This window comes from Stigmatopora argus, chromosome 14 (genome assembly GCF_051989625.1).
Source record: "Stigmatopora argus isolate UIUO_Sarg chromosome 14, RoL_Sarg_1.0, whole genome shotgun sequence".
Classification (NCBI taxonomy): Eukaryota; Metazoa; Chordata; class Actinopteri; order Syngnathiformes; family Syngnathidae; genus Stigmatopora; species Stigmatopora argus.
The window spans coordinates 8,556,266-8,574,664 of NC_135400.1; the positions used below are offsets into that span (position 1 = coordinate 8,556,266).

The 18,399-nt window shown below is 37.7% G+C and overlaps 1 protein-coding gene and 1 long non-coding RNA gene across 3 annotated transcripts in view; one reads left to right on the top strand and one right to left on the bottom strand.

Moving 5' to 3' along the window:
• The window catches only part of LOC144088932 (uncharacterized), a 270,343-nt gene that overhangs the window by 80,126 nt on the left and 171,818 nt on the right, over nt 1–18,399 (bottom strand). The window lies entirely within an intron of this gene.
• gng13b (guanine nucleotide binding protein (G protein), gamma 13b) lies at nt 3,366–13,619 on the top strand. Its single transcript, XM_077619655.1, has 3 exons — nt 3,366–3,732; nt 9,098–9,224; nt 10,030–13,619. Exons 2-3 carry the CDS (start codon nt 9,127–9,129, stop codon nt 10,133–10,135), a joined length of 204 nt encoding a protein of 67 aa, XP_077475781.1. The 5' UTR covers nt 3,366–3,732; nt 9,098–9,126; the 3' UTR covers nt 10,136–13,619.

Genomic DNA, 18,399 nt, shown 5'->3' on the forward strand with positions numbered 1-18,399 from the left:
TTTTGCTTTAAAAAAATGCATTAAAATCTGGATACAATCATCATCATCATCATCATCATCATCAACATCATCATCATCATCATCATCATCATCATCATCATCATCATCATCATCATCATCATCATCACCATCACCATCACCATCACCTTCCTCATCCTCACCCTCATCCTCATCCTCGTCCTCATCATCATTTGACTTCTAAGGCATTTTAATACACAAGAAGAAGATTAATAAATCAATCTATTTGGTATATCTTACGAATTTTACAGGATATGGTCTCGGGAAAGATGATCTCTTTTGTATGTTTCACGGAGTAGACAGCACAGTCAAGCCAGGACCTTTTTAATATAACTTAAAAACCACATTGAAATGCATGTAATACATGTTTAATGTCTCTCTCTCTCTCTCTCTCTCTCTCTCTCTCTCTCTCTCTCTATATATATATATATATATATATATATATATATATATATATATATATATATATATATATATATAATATAATATACTTCCATACTGTATATATCCAGGATAGACTGCGTGCAAAATTATACCACAAGAGAGCACTGTTTAGCTTACTGTGCAATTTTCAACAGTAGTAAATTAATGTTAACTAAATGTCCTTTCCATGGTGAAAAATAAATAAATTATCGAACAAAATTTCAAAAAGGTAGCATACACTAAATGCAACAAATATCTCATCTCATCTCATCTCATTTTCTGAACCGCTTTATCCTCATTAGGGTCACGGGAGGTGCTGGAGCCAATCCCAGCAGTCTCTGGGCCAGAGTTGGGGGACACCCTGAATTGTTGGCCAGCCAATCGCAGGGCACAAGCAGACGGACAACTATGCACACTCACATCCATACCTAGGGGCAATTTAGAGTCCAATCAGCCTACCATGCATGTTTTTGGAATGTGGGAGGAAGCCAGAGTACCCAGAGGAAACTCATGCAGACCCGGGGAGAACATGCAAACTCCACACAGGTGGACCAACCTGGACTTAAACCCAGGACCCCAGAGCTGTGAGGCCGACCCGCTAACCACTCGCGCCACCGGGCCGCCCTGTAACAAATGAATAACTGCATTGTACCTTTAAGGTTTACCATTCTGTCAGCTATAACATGAAAAAATGGCTGAATCGTAAATGGCATCTTGGAAGGAGAGCGAAATCTTTAAAAAACCTCTTTGCACATAAAATGTTTGTCTTCATTTGCTGTCTTTTAAAGGGGAGCGATGACAGCGGTGACTTTTATCATCTCATTTGAGCAGCACTCCAGTTTGGAGAAAAAGTAGGTGAGTGTGTGAGGAGATTTCTGCATGTCCAGATGAAGCGAGAAAGCCATAAATAGAAAAAGCAGACCAGTGAGGGCAGAATGCTGTAATGCACCCATGAATAAGAGATGTATTGAATGCAGCAGCTTTGTTGACATGTGTGCATGCACACACATTTTCATACACACAGTGTTCCATTAGAGGAAGCTCTGGCTATTAGTAGTTTTATCTTTGTGTGAGACATCACTGACAAGACTACATCTCTTTTTACAGTGCCTTTTCAAAGACACACTATGAGGCCCATCACACTCACTTTATCTTTTTGTCTGCAATGTTTTAAAAAACAGACTTCCATACCACATTTATAGATTAATGCTTAATTTTTGAAAAAGCAAGCATGCTAATTACATAAGCAAAACAAATTCCTGCTTGTAAAATAGATCAAAGACTGGTTTTCTGACATGTGCATTTACAAAATGGTAACTTTTTTGGCTGATACTGACGGCGATAGACGTCCAATCCATTTTATGTAGCAGAGCAGGCAGCATATGTAGACATTTATATTGAGGCCAATAACTAATGCAATGCCTTCTTGAACATTTCTTGTGAAATAGTTAAAAAAAAACTTGAAATCATGGGGCTGTTTTTATTCTACCAGTGAATTATTAACAGCTGGCTAGTGAGCTAAATTGTCATGCCCTATAATTGATTGTTCTATTTTTCACTCACAGGATCAATGTGTACAGTGCACAACAACATCAACTTTGGCTTTGCTTTTTCTTCATTTGTAACTTGAGTAATTTGTAGCTGAGGTTTCTGATCTCATCATCCATTAAGCTGTGCATCATGAATTAATGATCAGTGCTGAGTCAGTCAAGTCTCAGCGCTGATGGTGCTCCCATCACCACTGTGGTCCCTTCTGTGTGAGGGACTCCTAGTTTTAGAAATTTTCCTTCTTGCACAGAAGCAAGAATGCAGTTATGCTTCAAACCTACATTGCATGATATTTTTATGCATTTTTTCTCACAGATGGGGGGAGGATGGTACCCGGAGAAAACCCGTGCAACCCCAGGGAGAACATGCAAACTCCACACACTGACAACGGTACACAGTCGATTGGGCGCCGGTCTTTCGGTCGCCGATCTTTCGGTCGCTGATCTTTTGGTCGCCGATCTTTTGGTCGCCGGTCTTTTGGTCGCCCGGAAGGTAAGTGATAATTACCATTTAAATCGTTGTTCAAATTCCCTAAATACAAACTGCGACTTACTATTTAGTCATACTTAATGCCCTAGTAATTATTAGGCTAAAGAAAAGCTCCAAATTTCCCGGACTTTTATTGTTTTTGTTGTTAAGACCCTGACTGACGTAGCTTCTTAAAGGGACAACGCATGTACATACAAACTCTTATACACTCACATGTCAGCTCCGTGAAACTGTTCATGGCCATTGTTGGCTTTTATTGATGCGTAGACCGTGTTGTTTTACCTTGTTTTGTCGCCGGTCTTTTGGTCGTCGGGCTTTTGGTCGCCGGTCTTTTGGTCGCCCGTTGTCGCGGTCGGGGCGACCAAAAGACCGCGACCAAAAGACCGGCGACCAAAAGACCGGCGACCAAAAGACCGGCGACCAAAAGACGGCGACCAAAAGACCGGCGACCAATCGACCGCACACGCTGACAACCGACCTGGGATCAAACCCTCGACCCCAGAACTGTGAGGCCTTTAAGGAAAGACAACATATTAATATTGGACCACATTTATGTGTGTTAAAAAGATCAGATGATCATTAGTTAGATCATTAGATATGGGATGGGGTGGTGGTGGTGGGACCCAAGAGGGTTGTCTGCCCAGGGCGCAAAATTATCCAGGACCGCCCCTGTGGTATATAATTAAAATTTTCTGACTGTATTGATTGTGAAACTGGCCTATATTGTCTTTTGATTACCTTGCAGTGGATCTGGATCGCACAAATGTGTGTAGGGCTAAAGCAGGAGTTGAAGATTAAGCTATGAGTGTCCATATTTGGGCAAAATTCTAGCGTGTGTCACTCAACACACATGCACACGCGCGCACTGACGAAAGACTGCTCATCTACTTTATCTCTAGACAGTGTCTCTCTATCTCTGCCTTGCTCTCCATCTCATCTCTCTGTGTGAGTGTGACATGCTCACACGCAGACGCACAACGCACCAGCTGGTTAAGTTGTCCTCTTCCTGTCCTTCTCCTTCATTCTCCTATAGCTCAGCGAGTCTTCCACTCTCCCACCGCAGAGTACCTCACACGGCTTGTGTCTGTCTGTTTACCCTGGTGACTGTGGATTGATCTCCCCTTTCTCTTTGAGAGTGGGCATTCAACAGAGGAAATTCAAGCGTTTTTTTTGTCCTCCGTGGCCTCCCTTTTTCTTTTACCTGCATCGGTCCGAGTTGAGAGGAGCAACAGCCTCCGGTAGAGCATCGGTGAGGTAAGTAGTATCCATCTGTCTGCTTCCGTGACTGCTGGTGATGGGATATTTATTTAGCACAGAATTAGGAGGGAAAGACCATTGATAAGGATATTAATGGAGAAATAGCATGAGAATGCTTGCTTTTATAGACTGTGACTTCCTATTGGTTTATGGCATTTACTGGTTTTTTCTTGTTGATATTTTTTTCAACTTTCTGTCAATTTTCAGGCATTTATGGATCCTCTCCTGTTAATTTTGGGGTCATTTTATTTTGGGGTATTATAGATGGATCTTTCTGTTGAATTTGTGGCTTTTCCAGGTTATTTACAATTGATTTTGGCTTTCTATTGATATTAAAGCAATTCATGTAGTTTTTAGTTAAGGAAAAATATTTTTTTTTGGGTGTTTTATATGCAGGGAAATAAATGAATGCATTGTAAATTTATGGATGGAGAAGTTTCTGCCAAATTGGAATTGAGTAGGGCTTTTTAAAATTCATTCATTCATTCATTCATTCATTTTCTGAACCGCTAATCCTCAAAAGGATCACAGGGGGTGCTGGATCCTATCCCAGCTAACTATGGGTTCCAGAACTGTGAAGCCTGCACACTAACCACTCAGCTGCTGGGCCGTCTTTGGCTTTTTTAGCCCCCACAAAAAAAATCTGTTTTTGCCAAAAAAGATTATGTAAAAAAGTGTTTTTATATGCGGAGCTTTGCCCAAAATGAGTTGGAGATCTATGAAGCAATGTTTCTTGAGCTCACTTAGAATCTTAAATTAGAATAACTTTTTGGAAGTTTTCTTTTTTTACAGAGTAATAATTTTATGATGCCATTAATATTCTATTTATAAACCTTTGGGAAAGACTAAAAACCCTGCAAGGCACACAGATTAGTGAATCTGGATTGTCTCACTTTTGAATTATTAATTATCATAGCACTTTGGAGAATTTTAAGCTTTCAACTATGTGGAATCTGTTTGTAAAAGACCCATGAAGCCAATGATAATGATGATGAGAGAGGGCAACACAATGGTTTTCTCATTTGCTTACATTACATGGTGGAATGGATTTTATTTGTTTAATGATTTTTTTAGGTAAAAAGTTGTGTAATGCAGATGTAGTTGTACACTGTGAATTTGGTGCTCATTGAGTTTCATTTAAGTCTGGTAAAGAGCAAGTAGCATTTTCAATCTCTACCCTCAGATGGTCAGAGCTCTGGCTGTTCCTTTCTATTTTTAGTCTGAATTTACAACACAGTAGCTATAGAGGCAAGGCGAGCCTTTTCAGTCTGCTTCTTTCCCTTTAGTCACTCTCTTTTGCTTCGTTTTCTTGTTTTTGTCTTCAACTCTTTCACCCACTCTCACCTGTTCACATCCTATTCAGCATTGGTTCAGTGCTTTTGAAGCCACTTTTCTTTCTAGTGCCATTAAATCTTTATAGGCTACTCATTTAACTCAGAGGCTGCCATTGACGCCACTAGATGTCTAATTCTGACTGGGAAGGGCAAATGGTTCATACGCCCCTCAGAGTCAAAATGGATTGGACGTCTACCAATGTCCATAGCACTGAAAGGTGATCGTACATTGTCAGTCCTTTTAGTTTAGATTAATTGGATGTCTATTGTTGCCAATAGCAGGGAATGCGTTAATAAGTTTAAAAAACAACAACTTTTAATTGTTATTGAGGACCACAACCAGAATTTATTTCAGTTTTTTCCTTTTAACTTTATTAATTAAAGATTGCATTCATTATAAAACAAGTTAAATACTATTTAAATAGGGTGGCACGATGACTGAGTGATTAGGACGTTTGCCTGACAGTTCTGATATCAAATGTTCAATCCCCGGTGGGTTCCAACCTTCCTGTCTGGCATTTGCATACTCTCCCCGTGCTTGCGTGGGTTTTATTCTGCTACTCTAGTTTTCTTATACATCCCCAAAACATGCATTGTGGGCTGGTTGTACACTCTAAATTGCTCCTAGGGGTGAATCATTGTCCATCTCCTCCGATAGGCTTGCCACCAATTCAGGGTTAATATTTTGGCCTATATGGTAGCCACTCGCCTGACTCCGGTGCCCTACGGCGGACTGGCGACCAGTCTAGGATGTAGTCTGCTTTTCATCCAAAGTCAGATGGGATAGGCTCCAGCAACCCCCGCAACCTTTACGAGGGTGTGTGGTACCGAAGATGAATGAATGAATGAATGAAAGTGGCCTGTACCCGAAAGGTGATGTCCACGTATGTGGAGAGTGGACATATGGTGCAATTTGACACATTAAGTACGCCAAGCTAGCTATGCACTTGCAGGTGTATGTGTAACATATAATAGTGTGTTGTGGCTAGAAGGACAGCAGAATGGAAAGGGGGGTAGAGGTTAATCTCTGGATGCTTTTAACCTAAATCACTTAGTGACCTATATACCCTCAATAAAAGACCCAACCTACATTTTCCTTGCTACCCCCATTCAATATATTTGCAAGTCATTAGACATTTAAGTCTCTGTGTCCATAGCCAGATGGAAATGTCGGCTATCCTGCTTTTTCTGCAGATGCAAACCTTATTTCTCTTGGTAGTTTTATTCTTGACCAAGGCAATAATGAGCAATTATCCATTTCGTTCATTTATTTTCCAGCTCCCGAACAGTTTACTATGCTTGTGTTTGCGATGCGGAAAGAAATCAGAATACCTGGAGAAAATCCACACAAGGAGAACATGCAAACAGCAAACAGGAAGGCCAAAGCATCTGTCTAAAATGAATTATTTCAAATCATAGCAACACAGTTCCTTGACATGAAGATAATAAAAAAGAAAATACTTTTCTCGCTTTGGCCTGAACAAAGAGAGGTTTTCAGCAAAATAAATAAATAAATGATTAGCAAGCCACCCGATCCTCAGACAAAATAAAAATATATGTAAAATAGTTGAATTATTGAACAACAAAGTGTGAGAAATGAAGGAGTTTACACAGCACAAGAAAACAAAAGGATGTAGAATCTACATCCTATTGTTTTCTTTGTTTTCTTGTGCTGTGTAAACTCCTTCATTTCATCTACATCATTCATCTACATTGTAGATGAAATAGGGGGGCACCATGGAAAATAAGCTTATTAAAATTTCCATTGGTTGCTTTAACTTCAAAATTGATGTCTAAGCAGGCTCATTGAAGACTCAACTAATGCTGGATATGCCTCACATTCTGCTGACAATAATGTCAGTGTTGCAAATGTGCTCAGTAAATACGGCATCCATAAACTTAAGTGATTGACTTTTTCTCTTGTGCCCTCCTGTATGTTTCAAGCAAAAATACGATTTTTAGTTTTGACACAAACAGACCTTCAGGCAGGAGTAAAATTGCTATGGTTGCATAGTTTTCTCCAAATCTCTCCAAGTTTGTTAGCGATGCAGCACTACAGATACCAACTAACCATGTGAGTTAGTAACAAACAACCCCTTCTATGCAAGGCCTATAATTCAAATTTATATATGTAAATATATTAGATGATGCCCCCATTAGGATTACTAATATAAGATCAAAACACCACAGTGGGAATTTGTTTCCCCCAAGTCTAGAAACAATAATTATTAATTGCAGTGGATGATGCATTTACTATGTCAAGATGAAATTAACTACGGGTGCTAAAAATGTAACACGCTCAAATAAAACAACTGAAGCAACCTTTGCTTAATATTATGTCAATCTTAATATCACAAAGGATGTGGGTGTGAAGTCTTTAAAAGAAGTGCGCAGCATTCAATTCCTGGAAATGTGGCAGTAACATGGCAGTAACTTGTGTCAATGTACAACAATGCACTCATACATATCTCAGAGTTAATGATATTCTTGGAAATCCCCCTACAACCACTTCTCACCTGATTGTAGGTTTTCAATAGGTGATGCGGGGTTCAGCAATAAATAGGTGTTGTGTATATTTTCAAGTGTTTTTTAAAATAATAATCATTAATCATTCATTTTAGGTCATATCGCTCAGCCCTTAAGTATAGTACGTTACATGTTATGCACATGCAAGCCTTAAGGGTTTTATTGACATAATTGCAAGTGTGAATCTCTTTAGTTGACTGTACTAACAACAAAAACAACAAAACGTTGGCAAGATCACCAGTGTTGAACTTGACCGGAATGTGTTACTTTCCTTAAATATAACTGTAGAAAATTCCAGCCTCAACAACAACAAACAATTGGAATTATAGAAAAATGCCTTTGTGGATGAATGATTTCATAAGTCGAAAGGCCTAAAAATAGACAAGGAGTCTTCAGTGAGTAGGCGAGTGTGGAGGACAGCAGGAGGCAGAACGCAGCTACAATGATGCCGTAGACGTGGAAGGAAGTAAGACTGCTGCAAATAGAAGCCCTTCCTTACTTGAGATAATGCTTTGTTCTGGTGAAACATCATATCCCACACCTTTCAAAACATGTACAATATATTGACATGTCAGAGTATATGAGCATGCTCAGATGGAAATCAAGATGAAAGAATAATGTCGTCTGACAACCATGAAAATGGATTGGATTGATAGGATTGTTAGTCCCAGTCAACCTGATTACTACAAACCTAGGTTCTTCTAAATGTGGCTTCTTTTTACGCCACTTTCTTTTGTGAGTCATATAATTTAACTCACTTGTGGACATTAATTAAGACACTTGAGAAGCTCCTTAACTTTTTCAGTACCATTTCACTGTAGATGTCCAATGCATTTGAACTGGGTTGGTTTGGCAGTGAATGTGAGTTAACATGGTGGCTTGAGAACAATTTCCAGGTTGCCTTCAATGTTTTGATGAGTGAGAAATGTTGCAATTAGGAAATGTGTTGTATAATACTCTGCCTCAAGCTACTGCACTATACTAACTCAACATAAACAGACAATGACACCAATAGCTCTCCACTTGTTAAAAGACCAAGCAATTCATTTTGGATCAAGGGCAAAAATCAGTTTAATAAAGTAAGAAAGAAAAACAGCAGTGCTGTAAATCCTGTTCGTTTGTCCTTACTCAGCACATTTTCTTTTGCCTTGATCTTTGACAAGGATAGATGATGTGTGACTCCTTCTGATTTGAATTTTAAATCGATTATCAATCATAGATGTCCCAACCATTTTAACGTCAAATGACAATGTTAAATATACTGTAACCACATTAATCTATCCATCAAATGATTTTGCAAATTTACACATGTTAATTTGCTGATCATTTTTTCCAAACTAATGAATCTTTGAACTTTCTGCTTAATAGTTTTAAGTTGGCTATTTCCTTCTGGCTGAGCTTGTTTGTGCTTCCTTTTAGGTAAACAACACCAAGCACTTTGGTACACTCAATGCATTTTGAAGTGGTCGGCTTTGCCTAAATCCATCCTCTTGTGTTCACAGATAAACAATTTCTTAATAAGTCTGCAGTCATGGATGAGATGGACCTGCCCCAGATGAAGAAGGAGGTAGAGAGCCTTAAATACCAGTTGGCTTTCAAAAGAGAGAAATCCTCCAAAACAGTGACAGAGTGAGTTCATTTGATCAAGCTTTAATGGAAAAAAATGAGAAGGAAAAGGAAATGATAATCTAATCAAGCGCAGTGCCTAAATAATAGACAGAATACATTGGTATAATGAGAAGAAAGTGCAAATGCAAGCCATTTAGCATGGAAGTACTAATTGTGTATAATTGTTGTATCACAGCATACTTAGATACGATTTTAAAACTGTTATTTTTATGATAACACAATGTAGAAGAGGATAAATATAGTATACTTTGTAAAAGCATTTTAAATGACATTCATGCAGGACTTCTCTTTTCTATCCAGGGAGAGAAATTAATTCACATTTCCATCTTAAACACTGAGCAATATATTTATTACTCATCACTGATAAGTCTTTCAGTGCCATTGATGATAATAGACCTTCAATCATAAGGCTCTGTTCATCCTTCTGCTGTTAAATTAAATGGGTTTATCGTCCAAACCATTTGAAATGGGAGGGCTGCCCTTGCAGTTCTTAACATTAATGGCAGCCAATGGCTATATTCTGACATATTCACATATATATATGTTCATTAATATGTACTGTCCCTTTTATTAAATAAATCAAACTCAAACTTAAAAAATGTGGAAATGAGAAACAGTTCTAAAAAGGTGTCCAACAGCATTTGGAAAAAACAAAAGCTGGTTGCTGGGAAAATGACATCAGCTCCAGTTGTGTAGTAGACATGCTCCGTTACCATAAATGGAAAAGATGGAAAGACCCTACAAGATTTATTGTGGTCATAAAGTTACTGGAGAATTCAAAACATGTGTCTGTCTCTCTTTAAAGTTTGGTAAAGTGGATAGAAGACGGCGTCCCCGAGGATCCCTTTCTGAACCCTGAATTGATGAAGAACAACCCATGGGTGGAGAAAGGAAAGTGCATCCTTCTGTAGGAGAACGCTCCTAGCCTTTCGCCCCCTTTCAACTTGACCCACAAAACACACCTACGGATGGCCACCGTTCCCAGGACTCTGCCTCACAACTTTTCACCATGAATGTATAAAAGTCCCGAGCACGCACATCCTGACAACGTCACTCTTGAACTCAATTTTGCTTGACTTCTTCACTTTTCACTGCAGGATCTTTATTGCCACGTAAATTGACAATTATCAGTACTCCTACTAGATGTCTATATCCGACAACATACTTATGCAGCCGCGAGGCACAATGTTTCATTCTTAGTTTTGCAATTAGTATCTACATTAGATGTGGTTACATTTACACATGAGCTACTGTAAAACACTCTACTAAGTTTTCACACGCTCAGGCACACTGAAGATTAGATGGCTTTAATTTTTAATGAGAGATATACTTTGAAATACATAGACGGTGCTCACTTGTTACCATTCAACACTAACTTTTTATACTCAAAAGGAAACACATTCTCTAAATTTGGTGATTATCATAATGCCTTAAATTGTGAAAATGCTCATTATTAGCATCAGTGGTAATATTTATTCTGGCTCACTCAAATGATTCATTTTTTTTTGAAGGTCCTTAACCCTTTAAAGGCCAAGAGACTATATTTGTTCATTGGTATTTATTGATTTGAATTATATGTATATATATAAAACAATTTAAAGGTAGTCAATTCAGTAGCCAGGTCATACACAGCCAATGAGTTCTATTATAGAGGGTTAATCTTATTCTGTGCTTTCACTGTCCTTAAAAAAGAAAAAAATGAAAATGGGAAATCATTGAATGGCAGCCAATAAGTTTAAAAGGTGACCTATAAAGGGTTAAGTTATTTAAGATAATATATCATTTAAAAACTTAAGGAAAATTGTAGAGCCAAACTCAATTCTAAATCTTCTTCATCTACGTCTAACTATTTATTTTTAAACAACTTTAGGGCACCTCTATAAATTACCCTTTTTTTCAACAGTGATTTTAACTACATGATTAACATGATGTCACATTAACTATGCCCCTAATCTAAATGTGTTGCTTGTTATTAAGCAATGATAAGACAATATTAACAGGAACATTAATTGATTGTATCACGTGATTATTTTAAGATTAATTGGCATAATAGTTAAGATGGTAGCCACAAACTCTTTAGGCAGAATATGAATATATAATACATAAAAGTATGGTAGTTTTTATGTAAATTTAAACAATTGTTGTGCTTTAAATGTGACCAACGATTGCAATTGCAACTTGAAATATGTGTGCAGGTTAGTTTGCAACTTTGCTCCTTGTTGCCAGTAGACTCTCTTTACAATAAGCTTTTAGAAGGAACAGTAGATCAAAAAAAGTGCTAAGAGTCTACATTCTTTAGTTGTGTGCATATACTCTATAATTATAAATGGCATGTATAAAGTCTTGTTTCCAGGCAGTAAAGTATTTAAGCACCCAAGAATCAATTGAATATCACATCACAACACTAAATTCACTGCCTGGAATTGTGACAATAAAAATATGTCATTTCTCATAGATTGATTGAACAAATGTTTACGATGACCACAAATGTAGACACGTTTACAGCTTTGCCAGATATTATACCACTGTAGTTTGGACTACATACAACTTTTAAAGCATGGTTTTCCTATTTAACATTATATCGCATGATGTTCTTTAGTCAGGGTGTTTTTATTGTTGCTCAAAAATTCTCTTTGGGTTAAATACTCACTTTGCTCTTTACCAACACTCAGTCAATATGCAAACACTTTTTTCACAGCCATGTACAGTCAGACCCCTTTAACGTGTACTCCAACATAGTTGTAGTTTTGCTTTATTTATTGTATTTATTTATTTATTCATCAAAATATTTTTTTCATTCCTTTGGTTTCTATCTCCCTAATATTGACTAACTTGAAAAGAAAACTGAAATGCCACATCTGATGCCTTTGACACATTTCTTTATAAGAATGTCAAAATTTGGCATGAGGTTTGAATACCACTGACCTCGTTCCGAACTCAACTCTTTAGTTTTGTGTGTATATACATTAGATGTTGTTACATTGTACAGCTATACTGAATAGAAGGACAAAAAATATACAACACAGTGTTAGTGAGAATAAATGGAAGGACAAGGACGACATGGGAGCTTGATTTCATATCTGTACTGTTGTAATGACTTTCACTATAATCACTTTTTTATGACTCAGTTCCCCAAAGGCTATTCTGTAATTGGGTGACTTTTGTACAAGGAATTAATTGCAAATATTTAATTGAAAGTAGTCTATGAAGTGCTAATGAACTCATTGGCTGCCATTGTCAGCGATAGACGTCCAATTCATTCTAAGTGGAGATTCAAAAGCAGGTCAAAAAATATTTTTATTGTTCTAATGACTTTTATGTTATTTTGTCAATCAACAATGACAGTCGTTGATACGGTGATAGACTGGTGCGACTGTGGAGCTGTACAAATAACCTCAAAATGTTCCAATTCATTTGGTAGAGATGAAGACAAACCTATTTGAATGTCTCTTGCATTTATTGTCACGCTTGGCTTTTGTGATATTAAAGCTTTGCCAGCATTTACCTGACATATTGGGTGCCATTGATGGCGGTAGACAACAATCTAATTTGAATTCGCAGCAAACGGATAAAAACAGCCACATGATTGGACATCTATCCTTGTCAATGACACTGAAAAAGCTCTTTTATATTTTCCAACTAACCTGTAAAACAAGGACCACTTAACATAAAAATGCTGGTCATCTTTATTTAATTGGGTAGCTAAAATAAAGACACATGGATGGAAAAAATGCTGTTATTATGCTGTGTGACTATGAAAACGAAAACAAATGTGAGGGAAAAGCCCTGTACCTCCAACGGTGGATTCACTAAGTAGTGATAAAATTTAGTTTTGAAATTGCTCTTTTTTGTTAGTTTAGTTGCTGCGTAGCCTAACTTTTGCTATTTGACGTAACTTTGAAGTGACCCCCTTGCCCCTCATTTTCTGCTGCATGCGGAGGGACTCAAAGTGGTATCCACTGTAACTTCTGAGCTTCACGTGTAGCTTTTCCAGGTGCTCTCAATCGTAATCTTGAAATTTAACGTTTGCTTTATTTTCCACCTTTTGAATTGCACAAACTTGGATGCCACTAATGTTAAAACAAATGTGTTTGCTTGACATACCTAGTATTTAGCTGCCCCTCATTGGAAATTTCTTCTGTATGACTTATGTAACTTTTTTGTTTATTTTCATATACTCAAAATGTCTGTGTGTGTATGCCAATTCTATTATAATGTCAGCATAAACGTGTGACTAGCTGCATATTCCTTTGTTAGAGTGCTTTGGAGTTCCTGTTTATGCATCAGACTAAGCCCAATTATAATGATGACAAGCAATACATTCAAAATAATTTTTTATTGAATTTTTTTGCAAGACCACTTATCTATTTAAATAAAGTAGAAGATTTTGAAAGAGCTTTCTTTGTTGTTTTTGTGTGATTTGTTTTCACAAACTAATACAGCAGCCCAATCATATGACATTTGTTGGGAGGCGGCGACATTGCTGCCCAGAAGCCATATTACTTCACATTTGGGGTTCTTAAAGGCGCATTCCCAGACATTTTTTTCTATTTACACTTTTATTTAACATCTATACACTTCCTTTACCTCAGACCATGGAACAGTACAAATCTCCTTTTACACCATGAGTAAATCTTAATTCACATGCTTATAACAAACGGTATCAACTTGACTTTAATAGATTTTTTTTAAATCATTTTAGTCTCTTTATTGAAAAGCAAGCCATTTGAGGATTCTGCAATTTACCATATACAAATGGCTCTTAGCTCACCATATTTTTTGTGGGTCAGCTCCTCTCAATCCCTTTTTTTCTTTGCAGCTCTACTTCTATTAATGCCCCCAATCCCTCTTCACCCTCATGCTGCTAAATGCACACCCCCATTGTCCCTTTCCCCTGAAATCCTCTAACCTCATGCAAAAACACCACCCGTCTCCTCACTGTCTGCTTTCAGTCTCTGATCTAATGCCCTGGTTAATGGGCCTTTAACTCCCAATTTACTCTCAGATTACACTCTTCCACTCACAAACCCACATACCAGTGCATCTGTTCATGCATGTGCACGTTCAAAATCACTTAAATCACTCTTGAGTGTTTGTGCACTTAGATACGAACACATTCAGCTCACAAAACGGCTGTTAATGTCCTTAACCTGACTTTCTGCTTGGATTAAGATTAGCATAGCGCCAGTAGAAATCGTTGCACACTTTGATTCGCACACATAGGAAGCAATCACTAATGCATATTGCTGTTAGTCCTAATCTCTTGTTCTCTTTCAATCACCAACACATGCATAAAACCATGCACACACAAATCCACCCAGGAAAACACACAGCTCTTTAATCATCTTCACCTCTGGTTAAATAGGCCTTCGCTGCCTCATCAATGCAATTCTGTATTGAGAAAAGGAAATTCTAACAAGAAAATACAATTTCAGGAAAAACGAGGTGAGGTTGCTTTGCTCTTTGTCACTTTCTTGTAGTTTTTCCGGTCACTTCATATTACTTTTGAAACATTTTCAAGTCTGTTCCTTCTTAACTCATTGGCTGCCATTGACGGTCTTGCGCCGTCAAAGTCACTGAAAGATAAATGTTAACAGACAGTCCTCCCAATTTAAATGAATTGGATATCTATTGTTACCAATGGGAGACAATGAATTCATTGTGCGTCACTTCCTTGTTAACTTTACATTACTTAGGGTCCCTTTGTGTACATTTTGGAATATTCAGGTATCATTCTTGTACATTTTGGATAATTTCCTGATGATTTTAGGGCACTTCTGGGTCACTTTTGCAAAGTTTGTGTCATTTTCCGATGATTTTGGGACATTCCTGGAAGATGTTTGGCAACTATTTTATAATATGACGGTCATGAGGATAGACCAGGGTTGGGCAAACTTTTCGGCCCGGGGGGCACATTGACTTTAAAAATTTGACAGGCGGGCCGGGTCAGCACAAGATACGATACATATAAAAACTGCATCCGTTAACAGTACATATGAAACATAAACAGGAAAAAAAGGACTAAAGTATGAACATACTCATCACTCATCTGGGATTTATGGTGTATTTTGACCGCATAAAAAAAAATAATAATAATTTGGACAACGTCGGCGGGCCGGATTAAAAGGCCTAACGGGCCGTATATGGCCCGCAGGCCGTAGTTTGCCCATGTCTGGGATAGACGGTACAGATAATGAACGAATACATGTTTTAATTTGATCATATTAGCTCTTAAATTTATCCTGTGATTTTATTGTAACAGGTTGACGTGTATATATAAAATTCAGTTGTTACTGATCCATATACAAGGGGAGTGTACACAGAGGGAGCTCTCCCAAAAAATATTTCTTTGCCAATGCTGGACAGCCGTCAGGGTCAGTGAAATAGTAAATCTGCACTACAGTGTAAGTTATAGGGCAACATTTTTTTAAGTCCTTGAAGGGAATTTTGCTTCTCTCTCAGCTGAGTTGACAAGAATACCACTCTCATAAAAAATATTTCATGAAATGCTTTTTCTCACTAGAGGCAATTTCGTAAGTGGGAAAATGACAAGTTAGGAGACTGTGATCTATGCTTGACCTCTAATTTACTCATGAAGAAAATATATATGAAATTGCCTTCTGTTGGACTTTGCTTGTGTCATAAGACTAAAGGAAAACATGCATCATTCTTCCATATGAGCAAGCATGGTTCACCACCACCGAGTGGGAATGGATCCCACGCTTTTTTGCACCCTCTTGTTCAATATTTTTACTTACGACCTGTACACTTTATATGTTCTCTTTTTGTCTGAATTGGTTTTCCGTGGGTTGCCATTCTTGAAATAGTAGGAAATGTGCATCTCTATAAAAGATGTGAAAAGCGCTTTTCCTAAAATAGATGGGTACTGCAGTTTTTCTGGCCTAAATTTGACCATATGAGTACCACAATGTCAAAGCCTGCACATGCAATCCATTACTGTATATGGAGAGATGCTTAAAAGATGTGCTTCAATGAGACCAAAGCACTGAGCCATGGATTGTGTCTACTGCTTTAGAGGTTTTGTGTGGGTTCATCTCATTTCTCAAAAAGGAAATACACTGAGCTAATTTATCATTTGATTAAAAACTTGAAGTCATCTGTCCTTCCTTTTCTGCTTCCTTATCCACCTCACTTGACTTGTGGTGTCAGGAGATTCAGGTCACTTGTGGGGCAAATTTCATTTCCATAAATGAGGACATAATGAGAAATCTTGATACTCATTAGTTACCTGGCTCACCTTAACCCTTTATAATACAATGGCTGATTTTGGTCATTTAAAAAAATCTTAATATTAGCTCGTAAAAACCTGGCGTCTACATATATAGATGTGTACATCATATTTTGGGTCATGTAGGCCACAGTTGTATGACAAATGTTGCTGTGTTGGCATTTTTATTCTTCTGCTATGGATTCTTATGAGTTTATCACAAGTAGAGATTAAATCCATTTCAATGTTCATTCAACCCGACGACCCAAACTGGATTAGAGGTTCAGACCGAAAGGGTTAAGACACAGGCAGATCAAGCTCAGACCTGTTTGTATATAGCTAATTATCATGGCCTCTCTCTCTCTCATGTGCCTATATGTGCCTATATGTGCATGGATGGTATATGGTGTATGGCCCAGTTCTGACGGAATATGGGAGAATACTGTAGATCTGATGAAGAGAGTGGGGTTACAGAGGACAGATATAGATAGAAGTGAGAAGAGCAGAGGGAGTTAGCAATGTCAACGCTGGGGTTGTTAACCACTAAAGCACCCCAGACCCATGAGAGTTCTCTGTGTGTGTGTGTTTGTCTTCCGTTGTTTCTGTATTTTCTTTTCCTCTGTGGTGTCATTACCTTCTGTCGTCCTCTCGGGGGAGTCCATGTTTACTCAGCATGGCCTCTGAGCTGTAACTGCAGGAGTCATGGGTTCTTCATTTCCATAGCGACAAACAGATGCAATACATCTTTTGTTAATCATAAAAATCAGATTAGCGATGCACAAACTTTTAATACTTTTAAAAAGTAAATGATGAAAACCTGTCAGAGGAAATCAACACCCATTTATTGAACAATGCAAATAACCAACAACAACAAAAACAACAACCAAAGATGAGAGCATTTCCAAGGATCATGGAGAGTATGCTAACACTAAACCCATCTCAATGTCACCCTCCTTACATAAATTTTTATATAAAACACTACTACTTTCTGAGTTGCACACATGCATGTGCACTACATTTCTAACGCCTTTATTGACAGACATGAGCGAGTGACACCACTGTAAGATAGCATCCTTGAGCAAGTCAACACACCACCTAACCCTAATCATGGTGAATCTAAGATTTTATTCAGCCATAAATTAATGTGGTGTTCAGTGGATATGTCTACATGTTTTAGCGGGAATTGATCGCTGATTTAGAATATTATGAACTTTTTACCTAAGCTGTTGAAGGGGTGAAAAGGGAATTACAGTCAGATATGCAGGAGCTTCCAAGAGTCACACCTACACAGAATAAAAATATATTCTTCCCTCAGAAACAGCATCACTCACTTTAGCACTCCCTTTAGCTCAGAGTTACAGTGTTCAAACTAATCCCAACAGATACCCATTTAGACATATTACAAATCCATTCAAATAAATGTAATATGATGATGCTTGCGACGTCAGGGAGTAAAATGTATGATTTAAATTTAAATTGATTAGGTGGACGTTATTCAATAATAATGAGAATGAGAATGAGAATAATGCATTCTTTAATAACAATAAAATGGGGGCATTTATTTAGCATGGTAGTGCTCTTGTATGACTTATCTTATTTAGATTTGGCTACACGTGGCTGTACTGCCGTTAAAGCAGTGCCTACTGTATATGCTTTTGTGACAAGGTAGTCTCTTTGTGTGGACAAAAGCAACCAGGAAGAAGACATCAACCATTTTAAGTAGGTCTCTTTGGAGCCATATGCCCAAATGCAGCATGTTTCAATAAAACATGATGTTTCTGTGTTAATCTTTAATAGTTCTGTCGTTCAGAATTAACTCAGATGAACACACATTCAGGGCACAAGCAGAATTGCTTTGTCTTCTTCCCCTTCAGTGATGGTTTTTCCTCAATCTTTTTAATCATAATGTCCATTTTTTTCCAATAAAAGATTAGAACACATCATTTG

Bases quoted from the DNA above. Each gene is read 5' to 3' on its own strand.
- gng13b (XM_077619655.1), top strand. From the start codon at position 9,127: ATGGATGAGATGGACCTGCCCCAGATGAAGAAGGAGGTAGAGAGCCTT. The intron at 9,225-10,029 runs GTGAGTTCATTT...CTCTCTTTAAAG, and splicing joins TCCTCCAAAACAGTGACAGA to TTTGGTAAAGTGGATAGAAG.